A 27,606-nucleotide genomic window follows, 5' to 3' on the forward strand; every position below is an offset into this window, starting at 1 on the left:
GTTACTCATAGTTCCTCTGGTGCACATGCAAACACTGTGGGAGAGTGTGTCAGAAGCCATTCTAAAGGCAATGTATGAGAATGAGAATATCCACCACTGCCCTTGCTGGCAGAACAAGTCATTTAATCTTATAAGGCCATCTGGTCGTCTAAGCAATGCTTTTACACATCACCTTTATAGCCCTACTTATTTACTTATTTCCACTTATTTTTCTGGTCTTTTCTAGTTCATTAACAAGCACCTTGCTTATATGAGTAAGCCTTAAAAAAAAAGAGTAAAAAAATTCACCCTCACAGAGGAGACATTCACTATAGTATCACAACTGATACTTTCCAGGTCTTGTTTATTAATGTAATTCAATGCTTTACCCTTGGTAACTCCAGTCTCCAACTGTCAAAACACACCTGGTAACTCAGCAGGTGAAATAAAATGGACAGGGATGGATTTCTGTTTCTCTCATCCCTGTTTTCTTGGCATGTCTGCTGTCCTGTCTAGGCCTGAAACTATTCAAGAAAGCATACAGCAGTTGAAACCAGTTTAATGCACAATGCAATTGCACAATTGTGCAATGCACAATTTATCAGTAATTGTATTGAGAGTTCCAATGTTGCTGAAATGTCAGACAAAAGAAGCTTTTCCAGCAAGACTGCTTCTTGCAGCAAGTAGAGATATCCATATCATTGGTATATCATGGGATGTATATACATTGGTTTCAAAAGGAACGAGTCATCATCTGTCAAATTAGAGATTACCAGTCAGTGTAATTGCACCTGCTCCCCAGATTGCAGTCACCAGGCAAAGGAGGAACAAAAGACTTGAACTACACTTGCCACCCTTTTGAACAAGCCTTAAGATTTTTCAAAAAGCACAAGACAGAACATTTGTGCTCACATGTGCACGTGACATTGAGCAGAGGCAGTATGGAAACCCAAGATGTCATGCAGACACCTACAGGCTGTCTGCCTCACACCACGCAGCACAAAGCAGAGACCAGAGCTGGCATGCTTTACTTCAACTTCTTCATGCTTCCTCACAAACACTTGAAATTTTTTCAATGTAAGTATAGCCTAATATAAGTCTCTTTTCAAGGAAATGCAGAGAAGTGGCACAAGTCCTTCTGCAGGGTCCTTCTGATCTCAGCATCAGGCAGCATCACATTGTGCAGGCAGACCCCTGCAGCTGTGTCCTGACCCAGAAAGACTCACGTCCGCAGTCCACAGAAGTTGTCACTTATTTTCTGGGTACAGATAGTCCCTTGATCCCTTTCCAGTGAAGTCAACCTTTCCATTTGATTAGAAAATCAAGAGTTCAACGGTCCCTCTTTGTGGTCTAAGACAAACAGATTTTATCCTCAGTCACACTGAGCTGAGCACTACTTTTTTGTCCAACCTACTGAAATACTCTACAACACTGAAAGGGCTTTGAAGATTTTTTTTTTAAACAAGTCTAACAAAGAATCATCCACTAATCCTATCCTGAGTTTGGGAACTATTTGCCAATTCTGATTAAAATTCAGGATTACCTAATATATAAATTTCTTGGATCCTGGGATGTGGCACAGGAGGCTTTCTCTCAAAAAATATTTACTTTGAGCTGGTAACATAACATGAGTAAATAATATGCTGTGAGCAGTCTAGCACTAGTCAGTAGTCTTAACTAGATATTCAACTTCAGAGTGCATGTATGCCTGTGGATCACTCCTCAGATGAGCTAATAGGATAATCCTATTATTCCAGCAAAAATATTATACAAAGACATCTTCCAGAATTTCACAACCTTACCCATGTGTATTTGTCGTGGTTTGACCTGGAAGGGAGGCTTTGGGAAGTTATGGTCAAATCAATCAGTGGCCAGATTTCAAATTGGCACCTGGTGTGGCCACTGAGGACTAGAAAACGCCTCTGAGAACACACAGGGGTTAAAAGCAGAGCACTCCCAGAGAGACTTCCTCTTTGGAGTCCGGCAGGTCAGTGGATCTGATCTCCTCCCCTGCCCAGCTGTGTCTGGGTGGGGGAGAGGGAGGCCATGCGGCCTGAGAGTTATAAGCCGGAGCTGCTGCAAGATGCAGCAGTGTCAATCCATGACAGTATTTAATAGTAACACAGAGATATGTGTTCTGAGGCATTAGTTTCTTCCTTTTTGAAGTACGTGCAGCAAGAACATCTTGAAGATTTTCTTGGAAGAGAGGAAAACAGCCAATCATTACAGAGGCAAGAAAGGAACGTAAACCTTGGCCAGAAGATTTTTGGTTTAAATTCCAATGTGATCATAGCTACATCATTTTTCTGCCTCAGTAGACAAAAACAAATTTCACAGAAAAGACAAATAATATCATTGCCATGACAACTTCTTCCCCAAAGAAGTTCTTTTGGGGGTTATATAGTGCATCTTCTTGTCATTGTAAAAACTGGATGCTATCCATCTCAAATTGCAAACACAAAATGCAAGACATGCTGAGACAATTCCACCTGCAGATACAGGCATAAATAAAAAAAAGATACATCATACAATAGGTGATCAAAGATCACCTATTAGTTCCAACAATGTGATAGATCTTTTACTTTAGAAATTGGATCACTGCTTAACTAAGGTTTACATCAAGGTCTGTTCAACTCTTATCCAGCTAAACTCTCAGAAAGAGTTCTTCATACCTTCATAACTTCTTTGTACTCCATCATGCAGAGCTAGTTAAGATGGATTGAGGATCTCGTGGTGATGCACTGAAGGTTATGAAAAGCAGACGGATTTCTGCCCAAATCCTACACTGGAATCTGGATCAGACCTAGATATTCATCTCTCTTCATTACAAGGAGAGGGCAGGTCCAGCTCTGGGCTATGATGCCAGATTTTCCTCTTAAGTCATCACTACACAAACAAAAGGCAGAAAAGACAGCAGCTATTGTGTTCAGTGATGACTACTGTTCAAGGCTGACCTAGCAGATCAAACAGAGAAACAATGCATAAAGGTTTTGGTTTCCTTTTGTCTGGGGAAAAAAAAAAAAAAAAAAAAAAAAAAAAAAAAAAAAAAAAAAAAAAAAAAGAGACAAAAGCACCACACTGGTAACAAGATAACATGGCAGCAAGTGGGGAAAAACTGTCTTCCTACAACAGCAGTTGTAGAAGACATGAGCAAACAAGCAGGTGCAAGGAATTTCTGGCACAGAAAACCTTTACTGGGGTGCCAATTCCAGAATCCACAGCTCTGGTATTTTACCAGTGCAGGATGGCTGCTCTGTCCACATCTTTGTGCGCAGCCCAAGGTACACAATTCTCTTTTAGTGACTCTTCACCTCAATACAACCTTTATTTGTTGTTAGTCAACAGTTTCAGCATTTATAATAGCACTTCATTTCTTCACCTGAATGGAAGAAGGCAATGCTTCACATCACAGAAGTCTGCAGTAACACAATGCCCATCTATCACCCAAGATTTCCCTTTGCAGTTCTATGCTCCTTTCACACCAACTTCTGTTTAATATTGATGGATATACAAAATATACTTCTTAGAAAATTTTATAAAGAAAGTCTCACTTTAGGATTCTCTGGTGTTGTCCTTCATAGGGAAGAAACCAGAAAAGAAACACCACTGCCTGTGCCTCCAAATTAATTGCTACATAATAATTTTTGACAAGAAATAAATACTATTTACATATATAAATATATACATATATATATATATATACACACGCATACTGAAAAAAAAGAGATAGTGCATATAAAAAGATAGAAGCTTAGTGCCTCAGCTAATCCTGGTCCATTTTCTCGTGGTCTCGAAATTTACCAATTTTTTTTTTTTTTTTTTTTTTTTTTTTATTTTGGCATGTTTTGGCCCTTTGCCAAAAGATGTGTGTATAAAAAGATAGAACTGATTCAAGCCATACATACACTACACAGGTTCTGGATCTGTTTCTGGCTCCAGCCTGACATTCTGCAATACAATGCCTGTTTTGGTTAGAGCAGCTCCTTCTGCAAAGGTTTTTAATAAATAATTTTACAGTACCCAGCCCTGCAGGCAGCCGAGGAGCCTCTACAGAGCTGGCTCTGGGAGCCCCAGGGCCTCCAGCACAGCGAGTCGCCCCAGCTCAGTCTGCTGCCTCACAAACTGGAATTATCACTTCTGCTATATGACACACCTAATGCATTTGTAAATGCTTATTTCTAATGATGCAATCTAAACCCCAAGAGCTATTTCTATTAAAAGATTAACATACAGCCACTTCCATGTCTCTCAGGTAATTTTTTTCTTGTTTCTCATAATTGTTTTTTCCAATTTTATCTAAATTACTAATGCCTCAATTGTTATTAACATGTTTGAACAAAAGCATGATTGACCAGCTGTGTCCAAATGATATTCAAACTGCCTTTGACCTCCAGCTTGCACTAAAAAAAATTAAGGTTCTATGATAGAAGATATAACCCCCCAGATGATACGACAATAAGGTAGATGGCAGTGGGAAAACAACTTGGTAGCCTTCTGATTCATTTATTATTATTGAAATGTAATGATTAATTAAATCCCTAACTATATCCCTACTTTAAAAAAGAAATCTGTGTTTTGTAATTATCATGACTTAAACCACTTCTTCACTAGCTCAATCTAAACAAAGGGACACACTGCAAAAACTTTCTGCTAGAAATTTAAACTTCAGTAAACACATTGTATTTTATTAATGAAATTACTCTATCTTTAACAAAGTATTCAAAATCTAAAAAGAACTGTCCAAGACAAACAGATTCTTGATTTATACTAAAAGCAATACTGAAAAAGACTGCCCTCAAATTAGCAAATTGAATTCAAGTATGGTATCAATCAAGCCAACATAAGGCAAGTAACTGGAAATTAATGATTACTCTTCTTTTTCTCAACAAAAAGTAGCTAATAAAGTCAGTATATCAAAGGACTTTTATAAAACATTTCACAATTAAAAATCATGCTTAACATTCCTAATGCCACCACACAGAAGGGATTTTCTCACACGCATACAAATAACATTATCTACTGCTGAAAAAGAGGTTATCAGTCATGGTAGTAGTTTGCAAAGAAACATTACAATCAAGTATTGATTTAATTCACAGAGAGATTGGATTTATGCTATGTTACTTCAAAAAGAGTACATTAACTTATCATTATTTCCATGTATACACTTAAAACACTCACATACATCTCTGGACACATTTAAATAAAACCACAATAAAACACCACAAAAAAAACACGATCCCAGAAACCTACCCATGTTTTGCTGGCCAGTTATTAAGAAGTGAAAGCACTCAATTAGAGGGAAACTCCTACCAACTTCAGGAAAGCTCAGGTTCATCTAAGAAGTTTAAGGCTCACTGTTTTTAGTTCCCAAAACAACAGGGTTTTTAATCAAATACACATGAAGTTTTTAAATACAGGGAAAAGCACTCTCTTCTCATGAGTACACGTTTGAGAAAATGAAATAATCTGAAAGACATTATCTCTAGATACTGTACATCTATAATTTCTGATGTCAACAGACGCTGCATAAAAGACATAATAGTACCGATTACTGGGCCGTTAAAATCACAGTTCTTTGGTCAAGTATCACTTTTGGGAAGTTCTGAGAAAAGCAAGCAGCACTCGGAAACACATTAACTTCTCCAAGAAAGTTTTGCATCAAAGCTCTGCTTTTTAACTTTTATTTTTTAAACAACAACAACAAAAAAATTCTGCACTTAGGAAAGTTGTTACCCTCTTACATTTCAGAATACAAAACTGAAAAAAATCCCTATTAAAAAAAAGATAGGACTTCAGCCAAGTATTCAGCTACTTATTGCTGTAGTTGTAACTCAAGTCCCTTGAAATCCCTATGTTTTGGTTGTTTGTAGCAAAAACATGTTTGGAACACTAGCAGCAATAGAAAACCCCTTGAAAACTTAGACATAGTTACACTGTTGAGTGAAAATCAGCAGAAACCATAGCCATTGGAACATAATAAAGCATCCTGTAAAAGTGAACTGGTAGCTAGAAAAACAGGAGATTTAAAGTGCTATCGCAAAGTCGTATGTGGGCCAATGCCAGTAAAGAAAAGTCCATTTGCCCCCCACCCAGATAGAGTCCAGAACCACAGCACTACATCAAACATAATGAATGCAGTCTTCACTCTGCTTCAATGCCTCATCTCCCCTCCCTCCTCCCACAGGCAGAATACAGAAACTTGAAATAATTGTTAATTCCAAATTTAGGTGATATGCACAAATAAACTGTTGAACAAGGCTTGGACAGCAAACAGTACACCTGAGTTCAGTCATACAAACTAACTTTTGTAAATAGCATTAGATGAATATATCCATGTCTCTAATATGAATCTAGATGTATTTTCTTACAAAACGCATTAATAGAAATATCCAGGCAAATACATACCATACAATAGCAAAAGCTTTAAGCCCCATTTAATAAGATGACTTTCTGATTAAAAATAGAAGGCAATTAAGATTTACTCAAAATTACAATTAAGAAAAGCTTTCACAGTGCAATATTGAAACTGTCACAAAGTTAAGAAAATACTGATATCAAAGTACAATCACAATGTTAAAGTAGACAAAACTACTATACAAGGGCATATCTTGTAAAATTAAAGGGAACAAACACAACATAGGGGACATCTCACATCCCTGCTCTACATATCTCATTTCCTAGTCTTCAGAGTCATAATTGTGTCTTTCGGACATCAGTAGAAATCTTGGTAAAACTTAAGAGGTTCATTCTTCTTTGTAGACCAGATTTCAAAGCCCGGTTACTTCTTGAAAACATGTTCTTCATCACTGCACAATTTCAAAGTAGTGCAATATTGCCATGATGTGCTGAGGCATGAACACATAGCCTGTGTACAGGGCCATTCCAACAATGGAAACTAGCATGGAATCTGAACTACAGTTGAGGAAAAAAGCATTTGAAATAGAAACCACAGAAGACATCACAAACTATAGCATTAAAACTTTAGTGGTTACTATCTTATAACATTATGTTTCTAAAACAGATACAATCAACTGTATTCAGCAATTATAAGCCACAGAAGAACCTACTGAACACTGAAACACTGAAAACCAGAATGCCAGTAGAAGCAATCAGCTGAACTGCAAAGGATGCCTTGCAAGTAATCCACTGCCTTGTCAGTGACACAGGAGCCCAGGTGAGAGCATGGGAAGTGTGATGGAGAACAGAAAACGAGCACTGAGAAAACACACATTTTCAAACTCATCTTCTCAGATGTTGAGCAAGTCTTGCAGAAGTCAGCCCCATTCAGCCAAGCAGAAAAAAGTCAACTACCGCAAAAATACAAAAGGAAACAAAACTATGAGCAGCTTTCCTGAAAAAGTATAACACCATTCTTATTTGTGGACGACCGCCTTTTTAAGTAGACAGCATTAGATGTTTTTAAAGTACTTCACTCACGGTGCCTCAGAGCATCAGCATAGTTTTGAGTCAAGGTGTGTACTTAAATAAATACACTCATTAGTACTTTACTATAGGAGACTGCACTGCAAAATAAACTTCATGTGAAGTTATCTGCTAAAAAATCTGCAATGGCCACTTTATTAGCTGAACTCCTCACAGGGAGCTTTTATAAAACTTATATAGAGAACTGAGACAATAGCTTATAAAGTACATGTACAGTTGGACTTTTGTCAACCTCTAGGGCTTTTGAACCTTTATCTAAACAAATTCTGGCATCATGGGAGACAGGAAAGCGCCCACCCCCCCCCCAAAAAAAAAAGAAGGGGGGAAATGATGCCTTAGGTTTTAGCTTTTATCATTTTTAGATTCTGCACTGCTTTAGTGTGTAGCTCTGAGCTTCACATTAAGGGATGGTAAGCTCTCTTCACAGAGTAGCTAGACAAAACAATTCCTTTTCTAGCTTGGGACCAAGGACAGCTGATCCAAATTTCAGGCCCAAGAGCATAATAATGTGGACTGAAGCAAGAAAAACAAGAAGGATGTGACTTCATAAACTAAAGGTATAATGGGACAATTAACTCAAATATGCTAATGGACCAGAACTTATAAAAGCGACAGACCTCGCTTTTGAACGGTTGTCCATTTTGTGGCCATTTTGGGTTCGTCTTGGGTGTAGCCCTGGCTGGGCTCTTATACTGCCCAAGCTGTAGCCATTGAGGCCTTTTAATAAATATCTACTTTATTCTTTAACTCCATCTAGCCTCTGTTCTAGGTCAGCCTTGACAAGGCATCAAGATTACTAAAATATTAAGGTTTCAGAAAGCTTAAGGTTTCAGAAATTCAAAAGTACACAAAATGAACTAAAAAAAAAAAGCCGTTGATTTCATCCAACTACCTGCAGAGATTCAGTAAACTTAGCCTGAAACACTGTAAAACACACTGGAGATTAACAAGCCTGATAAGGCCAGACAGCAGCACTCAGTTTCCACAGGTGAAACCAGAGGAGCTGTGCGTGCTCTGCGCTCTCCTGAGATCAAGTCTGCACAGCACAGGTGTAACAAGCGCTCCATGCCCGACTCCCCGCGGCACAGCAGAGCTGTGAGGTGTGCCTGTTAGAGCTGCTTGGTGTATTTATAGTCCCAGAGGATTATACAGTAAGAGATACTAAAATGAAGGTCAACTCATAAATCCACATTTCCGTATCAGTGCTCACTTCTGATACTGGAGCACAGCCACGCACCATTAGTTCCCAAGGCCACTGTGTCCCCAGTGCATCCATACAGCACCTGGCAGACATGACCCACCTACAGCCAAAGCTTCCAGTTTGAGGACAAAAACCATTTTTGCTCATCTGAGGTCAGAAGTGATGCTTGTGCCACTCTTTACATTTGTACATTATGTGACAATTATGATATAAACATTTTATGAAAGTAAAAGTGCACACGCTTTCATTTACTTAAACATTGTGCACAAGATAAAAAGGAAAAAAAAGTACTCATGACTAATATAACTGCAGGGAAAACAAAAATTAGGTTTTCTCAGTGATACAGTCATGGCATAAAAGGAAGAAGGTACGTTAACATGGAATACAACATAAGAACTTCTACCTGAACAATTGTGCACAGTAAGTGTATAAAATTTACTATTTCTCTTTTCCAGTAATCTCCATTTCTACTGACTTGACACAGGAAAAAAAAAAGACTGATCACACCACTGTAACTTGGGCAATCACTTTTACATAACAAATGTGAGTTTCTTCACAAAACTTAGCAGAATCTCAGTAAAAGCAGCTTCTCGCTACTGCTTATACCCTTCTCTATGTTAATGTTTTAATTAATTTCTCTCTCTACTGCTCAGCATTAACTGCAGATGGCTCAGGGTCATTCATATTGACACAACATTTTAAGTCAAGATCAAAAAATCAGAGAAAAATACTGGTGATGCCACAGCAACACTTAAGAAAATGCTGTATGAAAGGGCCATGTAAAGAAGCAAACCTATAAACAGCCTTTATAGAGACGCCTTTACATGAGCATCTATCAAGTTCTTCCACTCTAAAACAGCCAAGCAAACTTACCAGCCCGAGGATTAAATATCCATGTAATAAAAGCCATGTGACAAAGCAGCATGAAAGCTAGGTTTGTAAGGCTTTGCAGCGTGCACATTTACTTTCCTCTAGGCAAAATACAAAAGAAATCATTAAAAACACTTATCCTTAACAGAAAGGTCGGGATTTCAGTGCAAAAGACAGAACTACCGTAACTCCAAAGATATAAACTTCTGCCGGAGGAGAAACGGACAAGGCTGCCAGACGCCCGAACACAGCATGCCAAACAGCACAGCGAGGTTTATTCCCAGCCCAGGCAGGATGTTAGTTTGGAAGGGTAAGGAGCTGAGTCCCCGCCAGCAAGGAGAGGTCAAGCCTCAGTCCCAGGCAGAGACTGCCGCTCCTCCGGCAGCCGCGGGCTCTGGCCGCGCTCAGCGCCTCAGGCCGGCTGCCCCAGACCCGACTCGGCCCGGCCCGGCCCGGCTCGGCCCCGCTACCTTCCCGGCCCGACTGTCCCCCGCCCCCAGCAAGCCCTGCCGGCGGCAGCGCTCTCAGCACGACCACGGCCCGGGCGCTCCCCGCGCACCGCGCAGGGCCGGCAGAGCCGCCACACCCGCCCGGCGGCCTCGGGGCAGCCCCGGAGCCGCCGCCGGACACAGCGCGACAGGGAGGGGGACAGCCCCGGCCCCGCACTCGCACCCGCCGTCCCGCCAGGCCCGGCCGGCAGAAGGATACTGAAGACGGTGCGCTCCCAGGGCTCCAGCATGTAGAGTGCGGTGACCAGCAGGTACTGGTAGTACAGCCACGACATCTGCTTCCACGCCGAGCCCAGCGCCATGGCGCTCCCCCGCCCGCCAGCGGCCCCACGCTGGGCCCAGGCCGAGCGGAGACGGGGGCGGTGCAGCCGGGACCGCCCTCCTCCGGCCCCGCCCTGCGCCCGGGGGCCGCGGCAAGGAGGAGCCGCGGCCTGTGGGGCTGGTGTGGGGCGCTGCCCGCGCTCCCGGAGCGGGGCAGAACGGCGAGGACGCACGCCGCTTCCCCGGTTTTCCACGGTGAACGCCGACATCGGGCCCGATCGGATTAAATTATACGGCTGACTCTGAACCTGGTAACCTCCCGGCCCGAGTCACACCGAGGAGATGGTGCTGCAACCTACTTTCTCTCATCCTGTTTAATCTGAATTGACGTTTTGGGAATCACGGAAGAGCCAAAGGCTGTGCTTGGCAGGGCCTAAGGGAGACATGTTAAAAATGATCTGCACGAGTCTTCAACTTCGTTCAGTTTGTCGGAGGGTAAAGCTCACCCACAAACGTGGTTCAGATAAATGCGACCTTAAGATAGGCCAGCTTTGGCGAGATTAATCCATGTGAATAGGAAAAACAAAGAGGTGATGAATCGACTGTTTACTGTGACTGTTCTAACGTTGCACTACCCTAAGGCACTCGGAGCCAGAAACCAGAGATTCCCAGAGGCTGGTTTGGGACTATGTGATTAGGAAAACCCTTGGCAGTTTATGCTGGCACTGTAGAAGGCACAGGTCGAAAACCGGCTGAAAGGGGATGTGCACAATCATCAGGCACCTTACATGAGCAGAGTGTGTGTTGAAACTTCAAGGCCCTGGCTCCAGGCCAATAGTCCAGACCATACATTCCAAGTGTGCACAGCATAGATTAGAAACTGGAATTGACCCACTATACTTACTCTGCTTAGTAAATCAATTTGCAATTATGTCACTGAGCAATGTGATTCTGTCCTTGTAGCCGTCCCACCCCTACCTTCACCTGTGCTATTTATACAATGAAAAATACGGAAGTACAACCACAGGAGAATGCACATTTGAGATATTTATACAGCTGCAAAATACAACTACATGACCACGAGATAACTGTGAAAAAGAAAAGCAGCCAGCAAAGAAAACTGAAGAGTGTACTGTTTTGTGTGGGAGGAATTTGAAATGGGATTTGATCCACCCTGAAGACATTTAGACACACCTTATCTATGCAGATTTATTTCAACACCAGGAGAATTAATACCCTGGCATAACTGCCTGTGGGAGCTGTTGCCACTATCCAAATCTGCTGTTGCTTGTTGCAGTCTCTGCTGGAGGAGTCCTGTGTTGGTGTTGCTGCTTGAGTAAACAGTGGTAATCATGAAATGTGCCTTTCTGTATAAACATGTCCAAAGTTCAAGGACAAGTGGGGTATTCAGCACAACTAAAGCGTTATTCCCGTTCAAAGCTGCAGGAATGGTATCAAGATGGAGCAAACAGGTCCAGTCCTCTCTGTTCCTGTGATCCCTAACAAAACGCTCTGCAATTCAAGTGGTAAGGCAAGTAAAATGCAGCAGCAATAAAGGACCTGGGATGAGAGGAAAGGTAATGCCTAGAGGCATGCCAGCTTCACAATCTCGTACATCTGCCCTAACCCACCGGGTAGGTGGCCTTACACTTTTTTGGTATGGTGCATACTCATGAGGTTTTTTGCTAGTTAGCCCCTTATGGAAATGGACATTATTCCTCTGTGCAGTTTCGCCTCCTTCACCAGCTCCATTCTACCCCTGCTTGGGGACTGTCATCATGTAATTGTTTTTCCTGATACCACTTGCATCGACACTTGAGCCCTTGAACTACATTCTCACGTGCTCATGTTTCCAGGAGGTCAATGCAAACATCCTTAACCTGACACTACAGAGAGCTTTTCTGTTTCATCTGGAATGTGAAGAGAAGTAAATCAAGGCCAGCATGCTCCAGAGCACAGACCATATTCCCCATTACTTGTGTTCCTCCACACTTGTACCAAGAAACAGTTCTTCATATATTCAAAATTTCCTGTGTACACCTCTTGGCTCATGGCACACAGTAAGAATTTATCCCACTTCAAATGATCCCACAGCATCTGATACTGCAAGTTAGATATTTCACTATTTAGTCTGAATGTAGGTAGTAGCAGATGAGATTGAAATCTTGTCTCACACATACCCCAAGCCTCAGAACCAGGAGAGCTCCATTTTGTTCCTAAGTTGCATATGCAGAGGAAGGCACATCATACTGACCACCCATGTGTTCAGCAGCTGTATCAGCAGTTCTCTACTTCATCAAGCAGAGGTTAAGTTTCTGCTGATTTGAAAATAGTAATTCTGTGTTTTTCTTATGTAATCCTGACAGAAGAACCAGCATGTTTATTTCTTCCTAATCTCATGTAACAACATAGAAAGAGTGTGTGTAGATCAGTAAAATACTACACCAGGGACTATAAAAGGTAACCAAAGAGTTAAAAGATTTTATTATAATCTAAGGCACAGAAGATGTTATTCATGTTTCTACCTCCTAAGTTCAAATATTTCTCACAGTTCATTAAAGTACATATAACTAGTTATTCCTAGTACTATTACGAGAAAAAAACACAAAGATGAGATTTTTTTTTTTTCAGACAGACCATTGTTCAAAGTACAGTTTAAAAATATCAGGCTATAAGAGATATTGCAAATAAAAAACAAGAGTTTGCCTCTTGGGCACACACCTGAATGAAGACAGAGAAGGATCCAGAATTAACAATACAGTGGCTTCATAGACATAAATACCAAGTACAGAAGCTCTTTGTGCTTCCATAAAGAAGTTGTAAATGTACTAAAGAAACAGAAAAAGCAAACTAGTTCTATGGCAATAGATCTGACTTTAAATTTCTTCTTAAAAGTTTTCATAAGGAAAACAATAAAGTCCAGTACTTTCTTCTACTATGTATATGTAAATATACATATTTAAATGTACAACATTTAGCTGTATTACTAGGCATTACTAGGCATGTTGTTTTACATGATCAGTGGTAGAACAGTCCATGCCAGCAAAATCAATATAAGCTCATCTCAATTTTTTGAGATCTTAATTAAGAAAAAACCCAAATATCACGACAATTCCTTCTTTATCAGAGTGTCCTGGTTTTGGCTGGGACAGAGTTCATATTCTTGTCAGTAACTTGGATTTAGTCTGAGAATAAGTTGTTCCATGATATTTTGGTTGTTGCTACATTAACTACTAAGGCCCAAACAACAGCCCCTGAGCCAAAGTTAACCTCTAGATGAACATTCCAGCCAAAAGTTATGTATATATTCGCTCATTAATAAAGCATTGTTATATGTATTCATTTATTTGCAAACCTTTCCACATCTAGAAACCTGGGAATGCCTTACTAAGGGGGGTATAGGATGAAAGACAACTCCCTTGGTTCCTCCTGGAGCCCTGGTGAGGCTTTAGGGAAAAGCCAACAGAAGAATTAAATTAGAAATTATGTCAGCTTGTTTGTTTAACAGTATAAAGTCTGGGCTACTTTCACAGCAAAGTCAGGGGAGCCTGGAGGCCTGCAAGGTGGACACACCACTGGAGCTCTGTTACCAGACGTGGTTCTCCAGTCCTTGCTGTGACAGCTTCACCCCACAGTTGATGTTCTGAGGACTTGGATGATGGTCAAGTAATAGGGTAACTAGTGATGTATCTGTCTTAATCACTGTAGGCATTCATTCATAGCTGCATTGCTTATCTTATCCTTTTGTAATTCTTTGCTAAGGATTATGTGCATTGCCTAACCTATCCTTTTGTGATTCTTTGCAGTTTTGCATTACAGTAAATTACACTGTTCCTCAATTTGGTGTCTGTGTCTGTGTCTCTGACCCTGCTCACTGGCAAAACACTAAGTGGTGCTTAGGATAACTCACAGACTTTTCAGTGTCTCATGTCTGCCAGTGAGGAGCACCACAAAAAACTGGGAGGGAGCCTGGCCAGGACAAGTGACCAAATTGGCCAAATGGATATTCCATACCCTAGAATATCATGCCCAGTGTATAAACTGGGGGAGTTACCTGGAAGGCAGATGATCACTGTTCAAGGACAAGCTGGCTCTCGTTCAGCAGGTGGTGGGCACTTGTGTTGTTGCGGTGGATTGACCCTGGCTGGACACCCTCTGCAGATGGACAGGAAACACACACAAAGGTCCATGACTAAAGTATTGGGAGAGCTCAATCATCAAATACCATCATGGGAAAATCACACTGAACTTGGGGATATTAACTGAATTTATTACTAACAAAATCAGAGCAGGATAACGAATAGTACAATAAATCTTACTTTCCCCTAACTCGCACTGCTTCTTGGGCTCTACTTCCTGGCATGATATGAGTGACATGGCATGGAAACGGAAAAAAAAGAAAAAATCTTCGCCGGACTCAAAGCCATCAAAAGCCATGGGATCCCGTGCAGTGCAGAGACATGGACCAAAGATGGCCCAATTGATTCCCATTGAAATTGCAAGATTTCGTTTCCCTTCCCGCAAGGAAATGAAATTTCCTTTCGGGAAGGGGAACGAAATCTCGCGACCCTGAAAAGAAAGGCTTAGAAACGCTCTGGAAAGGAGATACCATCAAACGAAGTGCGCCTGAAAAAACCCAGAAAATTGGGACATTTAGTGACTGCAAGGAAGGGGTGTGGGACTAAATGAGGTGCAGTGCAAAGGACCAAAACATGCCAAATCTCTCCTGAAGGAAGCTGCAAAGGCATTACAATACATAAAGGAGGAAGACAGAACTTGGAGGGGAAGATACCAGAGGCATGGCATGGATACTGAAAAAAAGAAAAAAAAAAATTGGTAAATTTCGAGACCACGAGAAAATGGACCAGGATTAGCTGAGGCACAGTGCAAAGGGCCACAGGATGCCAAAACAAACCTCAGAGATGTGGCAAAAGCCACCAGAAGTGCAGGGAGACAGGGAATGGGGGTTATGGTCAGTTCATCACCCATTGTTCCTGCTACTGGTCCGGGAGAACTCCTTCCCCTGCTCTAGTGTGAGGTACCTCCCACAGGAGACAGTACTCCACTGACTTCTCTAATGTGAGTCCATCCCATAGGCAACACTTCTTCCCAAACTGTTCCTTTGTGGGTCATTTTTCCAGAGTGCAGTCCTTCAGGCACAGCCTGCTCCAACAGGGGCTTGCCACGGGGCCACAAGTTTTATTAGAACACCTACTTTAGTGTGCGCTCCTCTTGCTGTGGGTTTGCAGGTCCAAACTTTCCTCCCCACGGGGGGAGGAGGTGGAGGGAGTCAGCAAGCAGTTGTGTGGCCTAGTTGCCAGCCAGGATAAAACCATAACACAGACCACGTGTGCAAATCTACCAAGAACAGCTTAACAACATCAAACATTCGGACTGAATGTTGTTTATCCCTTGCTATAAAATAACCAGTGCAGCTATGGAAAATCAGTTACTATAAAGTGTTTATTCCAAGAAGCCATTCTAATCACACTGAGATAATGAATGGATAGTATATATACAGGGAATGATCGTAATATACAGATTTTACATGGTATTTACAAAATATTTAATCCCCAATGATAACCTAATGACAACCGCCTGATGGTGAGAACAAATATAGCTATCATATACATGCAGTTAACAGTATGCCTTTTATAAACTTTGCAAAAAGTCCAACCATTATAAAGTTCTCAGATGAAAATGCGCATTTATAAAACTACATTTTCAAAAAGGCGAGTGTGCCTGCATTTCTAACACTTCCCACGCTCTTAAAAGCACACAGGATTTTTCCCTCTGCATTTCCACATTAGGAGTGGCTGGCCAGAACGTTGAAGAAGTGAAAAACTTCATCTTTATCCATTACTGCTACCTCAGTTGAGCATTCAGTACATAATACTGGATGATATATTTCCTCTTCTTCTTCATTTGACTGTATAGAGCCAATTTCTTTGCTCTGCTTCATTTTCTTACTTCTTCTCTTTACCTTCTTTCTGTATTTCAGTATTTCCTCTTTGTTAACAACACAGTTCATCACAAACATTGCTCTGTACTGTGTTTTGTAAGATTCATGTCTGTGGAGAAGGGGAGAAAATGCAAGTCATACCATTCATACAACTCTGCTTCCAAGAAATCTGTTACCATCACTGAATATGGGATTAAAGATAGGAAGTAACATGCCAAAGGGCTGAAAGCCAAGTAAGTAGGAATTTTATAAACAGAAGTCACAGCTACAAAAATAATAAAAACATAGAATTGCAGCCATCTGTTGTTTTTTAAGGCATTTTTAAAAAATACTGTCTGTTGCTGAAAGAAATGCCCTGGAATACAATGGTATTGGTACTGCAGAATTATGCATTGCTACATGTACCTCATAATAGTAAAAGATCAGGAAACTGTGAGTGTAAATGACTCATCTACTGACACTGACATCCTACAATGTCATGCAAGTCTGAAATTCCTTATTTATAAATAATATTGACATTATCAAGCTAGAAGCAGCATGTCTACAATAAAACATAAAATTTCAGCTGTCATCAGTCTTAACAACTATATATCTGGAGTGTGTAGCAAAATTTAGTACTGTAGTTCAGCTTAACACAATGTCCCTCAGGCTGCAATTTTACAGCAGCCTGAATGAATACAACAGTGGCTACAGAAGTCCAATCTCAAATTCTGCTGGCTTCCTGCTTGTATGACACTGTGCTGAGCTACTGCAGTAGATTAAACCCAAGAAAGACCAGTCTGACAATAAAAATATAGTTTTCTGTTACCTTAGCAAACTGAAATAGTTAACTACAGGAGAAGGTCAAGGAGTACCAGAGCCAGCAAAGCAAAAACAGAAAAACAGCACCCAGTACTTAGATGATTTCAGGCTGCTGTGGAATTTCATCCTTTATCACCAAAAATACTCAATAAATGACAGGTACTTTATTCCTCGTTTCCGAAGATTTCTTTCTACTTTACTCCCAGTTCTAGAGTCCTTTCCTTAGCACGGGTTAACAGCACTAGGCCTGCAATGCAGTCAGATACTGAAGAGTAGCAAAACACACTGTGGACTGTCACCTAAATACCTTCCTGGCACTTTTAAATGTAACTGCACTCAAAACCCTAACTGCTGAGACTCAAACCAAGCAAGAATACACGATCTTTGTTTTGCTTAATCCTCCTTTAACAAGACATTTTTAGACAAAAATAACCTAGAATAGCTTTATGCCTCTAAACATCAAACCAAAATAGAGATAGAGATATACAGAGATATGTATCTCTAAAATCTCCAGTCTGCCTGAAATGCCTGTTGAGTCTCCACAATTATTATTTTTTTAAAATTTTACCTACTTCACTATACTAACATTGTACCCTGTTCTTCCCCATCTCCACACTGCAGATTAAACTGATCATCACTCTTACAAACCAGCATCTAACCCTAAATCTAACTCACACCTACGTGCCTTCTTGTTATTAGGGCCACCTTGCAAGACAGAGTTGATAAAAATCCATAGATCAAACTAAATATAGTAACAATACTACTGACCAAGAAAAAAGAAATTACAAAAAGACCCCTTATTGTTCACTGCTGTTACCTCTGGCAGTCCAGGCACAGTGTTGTCATGCAGGCAGGGCAGTTCAGAACAGCATCACTATTTGGAACAGCTGCAGGTTTTGCCTGCCGCTGCTGTGGTGCTCTTCTCTGGTTACGGTACCTGCCAATTTGAGAGAGGAGGAAGCAGAGACAAAAAGTGAAATGACATGCCCTTGCTGTTGCTCGTATCAATTCACTGTCAAACCCTTCTTTGCATTAAAATACACCAATTAATACTTGGCTCATTCTGGATACCTTTTGCATTAACTCAAAGAATACGAATGAGAAGGTGAGGGGAAAACATATACCAGTATCTTTTGATTTACAGAGTATTTTCATTTGGTGACACAAATACATCTGGCATGAGAATTTGTGCCTAACAGCCCTGTCCTCTGATAAAGCAGGTATCTCTCGTAGATCTCCACAGGCAACATTCATTATCTTACTCAACAGATTGAAGTGGGAAATTTTACTGCAACAACCTGTTGTTGCTGCAACAACCATTTTTCTACTTCAACCTTCAAAAACCCTCATTAAAGTACCTTTGTATTGTTCTTGTTTCTCTGCACATTTTGTGGCTTGCTAAGTTCAAAGTTTTCCAAAAACAGAAATTCAGTATTTATCAGGAATAAATATTAATCAGCAATCAAATTATCTTGCAACATTTTAATTCATAGCATGATTGTTTAGATGAGATCCACAGACAAAACTAGCTTAGAGAATTTGGAAATCTTGATTTTTAAAATTCTGAAATTTTGTGTAGTTTTGAAGACTTAGCTTCCATTACACACACCCAAAACATTTTACAGGCATTTGAGTTTCTCATGCTTTAAGTTTATATATAAAAAAGTTTCACATAATGGATCTGACAGCATTGGCTTTTTCTCTACATTTACCATTTTCATTTAAAATTTTCAGTTGATGTTAAGCATCTTACAATTCAAATATTTATGGTTGCTTACCCTCTCCTCTGTGAGTCTACCCACTCTTGGTCTCTGCTGTCTTCTTCTGGGTCATACAGCAGCTCATCATTGGAGAGAATCCGACGTTGCTGATGTTTTCTGTTTTTCCGGACATCCTGTGTATCTAGAAAAAAATTGTGCATGAACACATAACATCCATCAGACACAAATTATCAAAATATACCATATACAATTTCCAATTTTCATTTTCCATCCTTGCAATAAATCAAACCTGACACTTAAATGCCTGGCTCATCTCTCCTCCAAGTGCATGACGCCAGAGCATTACATTGGAATACATCATAAAGTTGCAAGAGCTATGCTGAGATGATACAGGCTGATAATTCCCCTCAAAAATGCTGCCTTCAAAAACAGCCTCTTGACCCCCCCAAGAGGATTCTACAGGATCCAAGAGAGTGAGTGGTACTATAAAGATGCCCTCCTCTTGCCTCTGTCATTTACCTATTTTATCTTCATCCTCTGAATCAGAATCAAAGTAAACATCATCATAGTATTTTGAAGTGCTGGCAGATCCAGTCAGCCCAGAGCTTGAGGAAGTACCTACAGGTGAAATTAGAAGTGTTAAGAACACCCCACTAAAAGGACATCAAGTATAAAGCCCAGAACAAACCTTTACTTTCAAGTTACTCTGTTCAGAGTGCTCTGTTCTACCTGGGTGTGTTAAATAACAGCTCTCCCAGTTTATTCCCATACTCTTATCATTCACATCACTTGTGTTACTTCATTTACAGGCATTCTCAGAGCAAAGCTCCGCCCTTCTCCCTCAAGGATGAACCTCAGGTACCATTTGAAGGACAGTTTATCCTAACACTCCCTTTAGACACAGAGGATACCACATCAAACACGCCTGTCTGTGCCCTACAGAATACACACATAACATCTTTAGTCACGTGAAGGACATACAGGTGTGGAACACTGTTTCACAAACTTTGATTACAGTAAAATTCACTAAAAAAGTCCCCCAAAATTTCAGGGCCACAGAAGTTCAAAAATGCCTACATGAACTGCCAAGCAGTCACAGCCCCTCTGCATCATAATTCCTATTCTGTGCTGTATGAATGTGTAATGTAAACACTGCTACATATTCTTAACAGTACAACCACTACCTAAAGATGATTTGGCCACTAACACATAATTCATTATTTCATATGCAAGCACATGTTAAGCTTGATTTACCCATTTCGGGTGATTTCCATTTGCCTTCCATTGTCTTCATGGTGGTGTTTAGTTCTGCTTCCATCTCCTTTTGGAACTCATCATCACTGGAAGACTCGCTCTCGCCAGTCAGGCACTCCCGTATCAGCTTCCGCTTCTGGTCAGGAGTGCCATGTAGGAGCACGTCCACCTCATCCTCTGAGCTACAAGCATTGAGGTGGTACACATCTAATTATTACATATAGGCTACAGCATGGACATATCACTTTGGAGAATGAACATCTGAACTGTGTGAGTGCACGGGAGAGCATTTACTCCTACGTTTATGGGCAATGTACATATTAGAACACTTTATTAGCTATGCGGTATTGAAACTCTGGTTCAAACGCAAAGGAGCTTCAGCCGGCTGCGTGCGGCCTGCCACCATGCCCCCGGCAGCTCTCGCTCCGCGCAGGGAGCTGTGCGGTCAGAAATACGCCGGTTTCAAGGAAATCGCCGCGGCTCATGCGAGGCCGATCCTCCTGCACTCCGCGGGCAGCCCGGGGTCGATGCCCAGCGCCGTGCGAGACCCACGGCTCGGCACCGCCGGCGTCGTTGCGCGCCCGGGCCGGCACACGCCAGGCGGGGACCGGGGCACGCCGCCGCCGGCCCGAGCCCTCCCCCCCGGCCGGCAGCTCCAGGCACCTGCTGAGCGCTCGCTCCTCGTCGCTGGGCTCCTCCACCACGTACGGATCATCCTCCTCCCGCAGGCTGCTCATGGCGCCGCCGCCGTGCTCGCCCGCTGCCGCAGCCAGGCCCGGCCCGGCCCCTTCCGGGCGCCCCGCGGCTTCCGGCGGCCGCGCCCCGCCCTCCCCGCTCCGCCGGGAAACGGGCCAGAGCGGGGCCCCGGCGGCTTTCGGGCCGCCCCGCAGCGACGAGCGGGCAGGCGCGTCTTTTCCCTTCTGTCCACGGAGTTGCAGGTCCTTGGGTCACGTTTTAATACTTTTTTCCAGAGTCACCGAGACAGAGTTAGAGCTTTAAGAGACACACCCAATACCAAGAGGCTTGGAAAAAATTTAATGAGCTAGTAACACTCAACAGCAAGGACTAATCTAAAAACTGTTCCCACATCCTACTTAAAATATTTACAGTATTGTTAACTATATATACATTGTCATCGTTGTCCCTTGCAGTCTATTTATAGATGAGTTCCTTAGGAATTATACCTGTTATATCTAGAAGATGAACAGCACAGTATTAGTGTAGTAGGCATTGCTGGGAATACTCTCTGTACCAGGTAAGTTGCCGAGACCCACTGGGCACTGGGCATTGAAGTCTGAGGTGATGGGTACATGAATCAAAGCACAATGCAAACTTCTCTGCCTGTGCAATGTTTTGATGTGCAAGGCAGCAGGGTAAGTATACGACACTGTGCAATTCACCCTATCTGAGGAAAACAAACCACACACGTCTGTGCGGCAGTACGGGGCATCTGTAATCAGACGTTGACTTACACTGATCTGCATTTCTAACCATAGCATTCCCCCAAACTTCGCTGCTCCACTGAAGGCCTGCAAACAGCACATATTGCTTATAAAGCAGCAATCCCACTGTGAAGAGACGTTCATCAAGTAAAGCCTCGTTTTATGACATCGTGAAATTACACAACATAGCAGCACCTCTTGGAAAAGGGTCATAGTTCAAGGAAGGGAGACCAATCAATACAACTAACAATACTGGATTCATAGCTCTAAGTCTTAAGTCCAGTTAGCAGAATGAGATCCTCTTAACACACTCCTTTATAGGGGATACCTTCACTTTTTTCCTCAAGCAAAATATTTTATCTGTATGACAGTGGGGCAGTATTACTTTTCACTGATACTTTATGCACCTTCTGAACTCTCTTCTGGGGCTTTATTTCCCCTTTCTCAAAAGAAACCCAGGAAGCTCTCTCAAATGTACTTCTGCCAAACAAATTGCAGAGTCAGCCACCAAGCTCAAAACAATTTAAGTACACTGGATAGGAAAGTCACAGACAAACAGATAAAACCTGAGAATGCAAGTGAAAAGTACTGGGCGAATAGTGTCAGACCAATCCAATATTTAGTCAATGGTGTTTACACAATGAATAGAGAAAAAAAAAAACCAAATTAATCTAATTTACTAGAAAATACTAAGCTTATAGATGATACAGTGTCTGCATCATTTTAGAAAAATCACTGATTTCATGATTTATTTTACAATAATTGGATTAGTCTACAAGTTAAGGCAAACATACTAATGCATCTGCTTTTCTTTTTAAATCATAGTTATAAAGGTTACACAAAGTTCTCCAAAATTTCTAGGAAATGTTCACAATTGAAAAAAAGATAAGTTTTTTGATATAAGTACATGGAAAAAAAACTAAGACAGTGTATACAATGCCATTATAGTAACAATATTCAAATATCTAATGGTAATATTTAGACCATTTGAACAATGTGCTTCAAATGGTGATCTTCAGAAATTACTTACAAAGGTAAATAAGATTGCAGTCGTATCATAGTATTCATAACGTGAACATTACTATATTGGCTATTTTCACAAAACCCGAGCATTTGGTTTCTGAACAATGAAAGCATATAATGATTAAATAAACATGAATATGTATGTATAACAAGTATGCTGTTCATATAGTCTGGAGCTACTTTCACATGTTTAATTCTTTTGAAAGAAGAAGCTTGCTTATGTGCACTTTGTCAAATGTTTTCTCCAGGGAATTGTAAATGCCTATTTAAAGTCATGAAAACAAAATCCAGAGGAGGGCAGCCCTTGTTAGTGGGAGGACGGAACGTAGCTTATGTGTCACCATTTAACACTGCCAGGCAGCTCTGCAGAAGCTGTAAGTTACCCTGTAAAAATAAAGAAAAATATCACCACATTTGTCTTCCTTCTTTTAAGCCTGTGACAGAACAATGTTTTTTAAATAGCAATGATACAAGTAAAGAAGAATAGACAGGTTTTAAACTTATGGAAAAATATGTGTAATAACTTTTGTATTAAAAGTTTATTTTAATGTAGGAATATAGTGTCATGGAAATAGAGAGCCAATCTGAGATACAAAAAAAGCACTTAATACCCTTTCATGTTTCTTCCTAAAGGTCTAATCTGGCCACAAAAATTATTCACTGCAGAGCACTCTCAGCAATGAAATTCACAGTTGCAAAGTTTAAAATATTTTATATAGCAGGGCCATTGCTCTGTCTCTAGAATGAGATCCCCTAAGTCTAAGTATTCGTGTGTTACTGAATACTGTGAATACTGTATTCATCAGCAAATATTAAACAATTCATAGCACTCGGGATCTCCTCCCTCATAGCAACCATTTGACAGCTTTGTTCAAGGAGGAGGCCCCTTTAGAAAGACAGCAGACTGATTTACATGCTTAGCCAGGTGACTTAGCCATTCCAGCTGGAGCTACAGAAGTGATTATCAGAACAATAACTCATCTTAACTCTAAGCCAAGCTCTGGCCGCCTTTCCAAACACAGTTTTTAATCTTATTTAAAGCATTCTGGCTCTACCATAAAAATACACAGACTGGTTTTCAGGTATCTGAATGAATTTAGAGAACTGATACTGTTGTGAATAAAGCAAATGTAATTGATAAACGAGAATTTATTTTGCAGGAAAAAACCCCCACTAAAACAACTCAGTAACTCAGTATTCATATGTTCATTCACGTATGCTTACATCACTTTAAACTACTAGCTATTCACTATGAAATATTTGTACTACATTTGTTCCCAAATCTGAAATCTCTGTGTAAGAAAAAAATGCCAGGCTGTTGACAGTGTTACGAGTAATTCCTATCAGGTTCAGATAAAATGCAGGAACAAAGCAGTCTGAATGCCCAGTTATGAACATGGAAGAAACTGCTGACTTCTAAAAAAATTTTTGGATCAAAAAAGAAACATATAAAAAATTCAGACACACAGAAGCATGTAAGTATCTGTGATTTCCATGCCTTTCATAAACAGTACACAGAAGTCCTTAAGGATTTGAAAATACTCCTTCAGTTAAAAGCACTCCAATGACTTGTGATAGATAAGCAGGACATTCATCCCTCAGCCCCAAAAGCTAAAATTATAATTCTATGCCCCTTTCACATTCTTATAATCCAGATTAAGCAATTAACTGATTTAAAGGCTTGAAAGCAGATTCCCGGTTATGCCTACTAAATCCTTCTCAGTCTTATCTAGAAGGCAGCAATATCAGTTACAGCTTCAACAGCTTTTTTGTTTCTTTATGTCTATACTGGCAGAGGACAATCACAAGCTATTTTTCAGAAGGTTGTAATTCGGTGACATGAAGAAGTTCTATATAAGCAAGATACATGAGGACTTGGTGGTCCATCTTTGTGGGGTACAGGATTCATAAATTTAAGGTCTCTGCTACTGAAAAGCTGATTCTTGACTGCAATGATCTAATGCATTGAAAGGAATACTTCAGTCCGAAGTCTTCAGTCTTCAAATAGAATTCAATCTGAAGTACCTTTATGACTGCATTAAAGTGTAACTAAAGTGTGACAATAATCTTTTGGCCATCGTATTACAGAAGCACAAAGTATATTTGTAATTTACAGACCATTATGTAGCACTCTAAAAAAAAAAAAAGTTACCAGAACATCTGTGCTCGTTTTGGCTGGGGTAGAATTAATTTTCTTCTCAGTGGCTAATATGGGGATATATTTTGGATTTGTGCTGAAAATTATGTTGATAACATAGAGATGGCATCATCATTGCCAAGCAGCTCTTACTCTGCCTTTCCTGCTTATACTGGCACACTGGAGAAGTGGCTGGCGGTGCACAGGAGATGGGGGGGGACACAGCTAGGACAGCTGACCCCAAGTGACCAAAGGGATATTCCAGACCATATGACATCATGCTCAGTCTATCAGGTGGGGGAAATAAGAAGGAATAGGGGGGCATTCAGACTGTTGTCTTCTCAAGTCACACATAATGGGGCCCTGCTCTCCTGGAGATGGATGAACATCTGCCTGCCCATGGGAAGCAGTGAATAAAGTCCTTTTGCTTTCCCTGTTAAACTGTCTTTAACTCAACCCACCAGTTTCCTCACTTTTCTAAGATTTAGCTGCCAGCTGGGGTTAAACCATTACAACATCCTTTACACCACAGCTGTTTCCAAACCAAGCCAGCCAGTCTACTCAAATTTTCAAAATAGGCACATAATTAATTTTCATTAGATCAAATTTACAAAGTTCACAAGAACCTTATCTGTGAACCTTATTTAAATTATAATAAATCAAGGACAATAGAAACTGTGAGCCATTACTCCTTATGGCTGCAGTATCTGACATACTTGACTTACATCACCACAGCTGGAGAAAGTCCAATACATTCAGATTCAGAAAAGTGTTTCTTGCCAACTCACACTCCTAAGCTGTAATATTAAAATTATTGGCAGAACTACAGTGACAAAAACATCCTTTTCAGGAAAGAAAGAATTACTGACAAAACATTTCAGCAAATCCCTTAGCACTGCATTTTGCTTACTTCCTTCTTCTATCAGTTCCAAACAGACATCTGTTGCTAGTACAGAAGAAATTCTTTTTCCAAAAAACCCAGAGAGGCAAGAGTGTATATGTTAGTATTTGTGGAAAATATATGTTTCTGTTTATTTACATGAAGGAAGGGGCTGTCTTACTCAGTTGCAATTCAATGTCAAAAGACTCCAAATGCAAAGCCAAGGCTATGAATGCTATATGATTATAACTGTAGGAGTTTCACCAGCTATCAAACATCCCTTCCTGAACATGAAGTCCAACACAGGAATTCCTCAAAATCCAACCATACTGAACAATACACCAAATGCAGATTTTGCACCAAAACGGCCAAACACTTACTCAGGCCTTACATTAGCTACAGCTGCATTAAGTCATGAAGAAACAAACAACTAGCCAAACAGAAGCTAAGTACCACCTAGGGTAAGAATCATCCAGAATGGCCAGAGAAAAAGAAACATCAGTATGTTTTGAGTAGGTCACTGACCAATGATAATCTAAAGCTTTAGTTTGGCAGCTATTGTAAATAAATCTAGGGTACACGCTGCTGCCAAGAAGACAACTCTCTTTTATTGCCAACCCTCCCACATAAACTGTGTGTTTTGATACAAGGGAAAACAAGACAAAGTAAAGCTTAGGAAAACCCAGAGCAACTTTCAGCACCTTCTTACTACGCAGCTGCACACACAATTGTGCCAATGTAAGCGAAAGGAAGAGCCATGCATCATCATCCTTCCTGGCAGCAGTCTGCCCTTTCATCAACTTAAAGCAAACCCAACCCACAGTCTGATTATTAGCTTTTTCAAAATTCTTGAGTTGCAATTCAAAATAAGAGGATATTAAAAATAATTCCAAGAAGTAAGTTCTAGGGAAGTAGTATGAAAATAACTGGGCAGAGGGGGTTTACTTTAGAATTTGTATGTACAGTGTCCCTGATTTACTGAGTTTATTTCCCTATGGCCCTCCAGTCTTCTAGAGATACAGGCAGGTATAGCTCGCAAAATGCAAGCTGTGTCTCAGAACCTTCTCTCAATTCTTTGGTCACTCTGACTTCTTCTGTGCAGCAGCCTCTGTGTTTTGGGATTTGTGTTTTTCTTTCCGCACAGAGCAAGTAACTTTAAACTGGAAGTCAAGCAGCAGCCTTCATTGTGTCTGAATTCCTCCACAAGAGCCTCTCAGGTGCGTTCAGCACCCACTGCTACCTCATATTTCACCTCTGTTTTTTGTGTGAGGCAGCGCTAAGTCTAAGAAGACACATGGCTAGATGATTCAGAAACAGATGCATCTACATGGCATCTAGTCTGGAGGCACTCACTACTGAAAAAGAAAACCCATAATTGAAGACTTCTAGCAGTGGGTATCCACTGTCTCCAGACCTCCTCCCTATTAGCATTTTTCCTGGAAGCAAACACATACACTTAGGTAATAGGTCATGTTGCAAAGTTTGTCAGTACAGTGCTCCACACTCGATTGACCAAGCAATTGCCATTCTGTTGCTACTTAAAACTTCACATGCCTGCCTCCAGTGAGTGCAAAAGCACAGAGACTGCCGGCATCAGGCAAAGTATTTTGCCAAGAACCTAGAAGCAGGGGGCTTTTGATCTGACATCATTGACTGCCTGCGTGAAAAACATAGCTTTCTTTTATGCTTCCATCAGTCTTCAGGAGGAATTAGGTGTCTAGAAACAGCCCAGCTTAGCCCAGTCAAAACCAGGGCTACTTACTCCTTGAAATGGAAGCATTGTTCATGACTTTCATTTCAGTCATATTCCTCTAGCACTGCTCTTCCCGCATCAGGGCACAATACTACATTAAAAAAAATCCCCAACAAATAAGTCTTTTAATATCTTATTTCTCCTTTTACGGAACTAACCTAGAAAGTGTCCACCAAACCATTTCATCCTTCAATACTCTGTATAGATTAATAAAAACCTATCCATAAGACTCTCTTCAAATACCTTGGTTACTGCATTCATAAGAACATTCCCCATTATATAATGCTGAAAATACAACCTACTGTACTTGTAAATTTTGTAATACTCAAACCCAGAATTCACAGAAAGAAAAACACAGCAACCAACTCCA

General features: G+C 40.8%; 3 protein-coding genes across 4 annotated transcripts in view; all 3 read right to left on the bottom strand.

The window, feature by feature from the left end:
- Window positions 1-5,644: 5,644 nt before the first annotated feature.
- Window positions 5,645-10,379, bottom strand: SPTSSA (serine palmitoyltransferase small subunit A). Its single transcript, XM_041399011.1, has 2 exons — window positions 10,202-10,379; window positions 5,645-6,886 (listed from the first exon to the last, which is right to left on the bottom strand). Exons 1-2 carry the CDS (start codon window positions 10,302-10,304, stop codon window positions 6,783-6,785), a joined length of 207 nt encoding a protein of 68 aa, XP_041254945.1. The 5' UTR covers window positions 10,305-10,379; the 3' UTR covers window positions 5,645-6,782.
- Window positions 10,380-15,708: 5,329 nt separating this feature from the next.
- Window positions 15,709-22,030, bottom strand: LOC121347497 (E2F associated phosphoprotein). 2 transcript variants are annotated; one of them, XM_041426233.1, is made up of 6 exons: window positions 20,665-22,030; window positions 20,002-20,192; window positions 19,267-19,365; window positions 18,805-18,928; window positions 17,844-17,963; window positions 15,709-16,334 (listed from the first exon to the last, which is right to left on the bottom strand). In XM_041426233.1, the coding sequence occupies exons 1-6, from the start codon at window positions 20,736-20,738 to the stop codon at window positions 16,070-16,072; spliced, it is 873 nt and encodes a 290-aa protein (XP_041282167.1). In that variant the 5' UTR covers window positions 20,739-22,030; the 3' UTR covers window positions 15,709-16,069. The 2 variants fall into 2 exon arrangements, with proteins under 2 accessions (XP_041282167.1, XP_041282246.1); XM_041426312.1 differs by having other exon boundaries at window positions 20,002-20,183; window positions 20,665-20,814.
- A 133-nt stretch (window positions 22,031-22,163) lies between these two features.
- The window catches only part of SNX6 (sorting nexin 6), a 30,100-nt gene continuing 24,657 nt past the window's right edge, over window positions 22,164-27,606 (bottom strand). Inside the window, exon 14 of the mRNA XM_041396261.1 lies at window positions 22,164-22,850. Coding sequence (XP_041252195.1) covers window positions 22,797-22,850 — 54 coding nt within the window. The 3' untranslated portion in view covers window positions 22,164-22,796. The remainder of the gene's footprint in view (window positions 22,851-27,606) is intronic.

This window comes from Onychostruthus taczanowskii, unplaced genomic scaffold (genome assembly GCF_017590055.1).
Source record: "Onychostruthus taczanowskii isolate IOZ18803 unplaced genomic scaffold, ASM1759005v1 scaffold1, whole genome shotgun sequence".
Taxonomy (NCBI): domain Eukaryota; kingdom Metazoa; phylum Chordata; class Aves; order Passeriformes; family Passeridae; genus Onychostruthus; species Onychostruthus taczanowskii.

Bases quoted from the DNA above. Each gene is read 5' to 3' on its own strand.
- SPTSSA (XM_041399011.1), bottom strand. From the start codon at position 10,304: ATGGCGCTGGGCTCGGCGTGGAAGCAGATGTCGTGGCTGTACTACCAG. The intron at 6,887-10,201 runs GTATCCTTCTGC...ACTGTAGTTCAG, and splicing joins CTGGGAGCGCACCGTCTTCA to ATTCCATGCTAGTTTCCATT.
- LOC121347497 (XM_041426233.1), bottom strand. From the start codon at position 20,738: ATGAGCAGCCTGCGGGAGGAGGATGATCCGTACGTGGTGGAGGAGCCC. The intron at 20,193-20,664 runs GTGCCTGGAGCT...GTACCACCTCAA, and splicing joins GAGGAGCGAGCGCTCAGCAG to TGCTTGTAGCTCAGAGGATG. The intron at 17,964-18,804 runs GTAAGCAACCAT...TCAAATTGGCAG, and splicing joins GTAGACTCACAGAGGAGAGG to GTACCGTAACCAGAGAAGAG.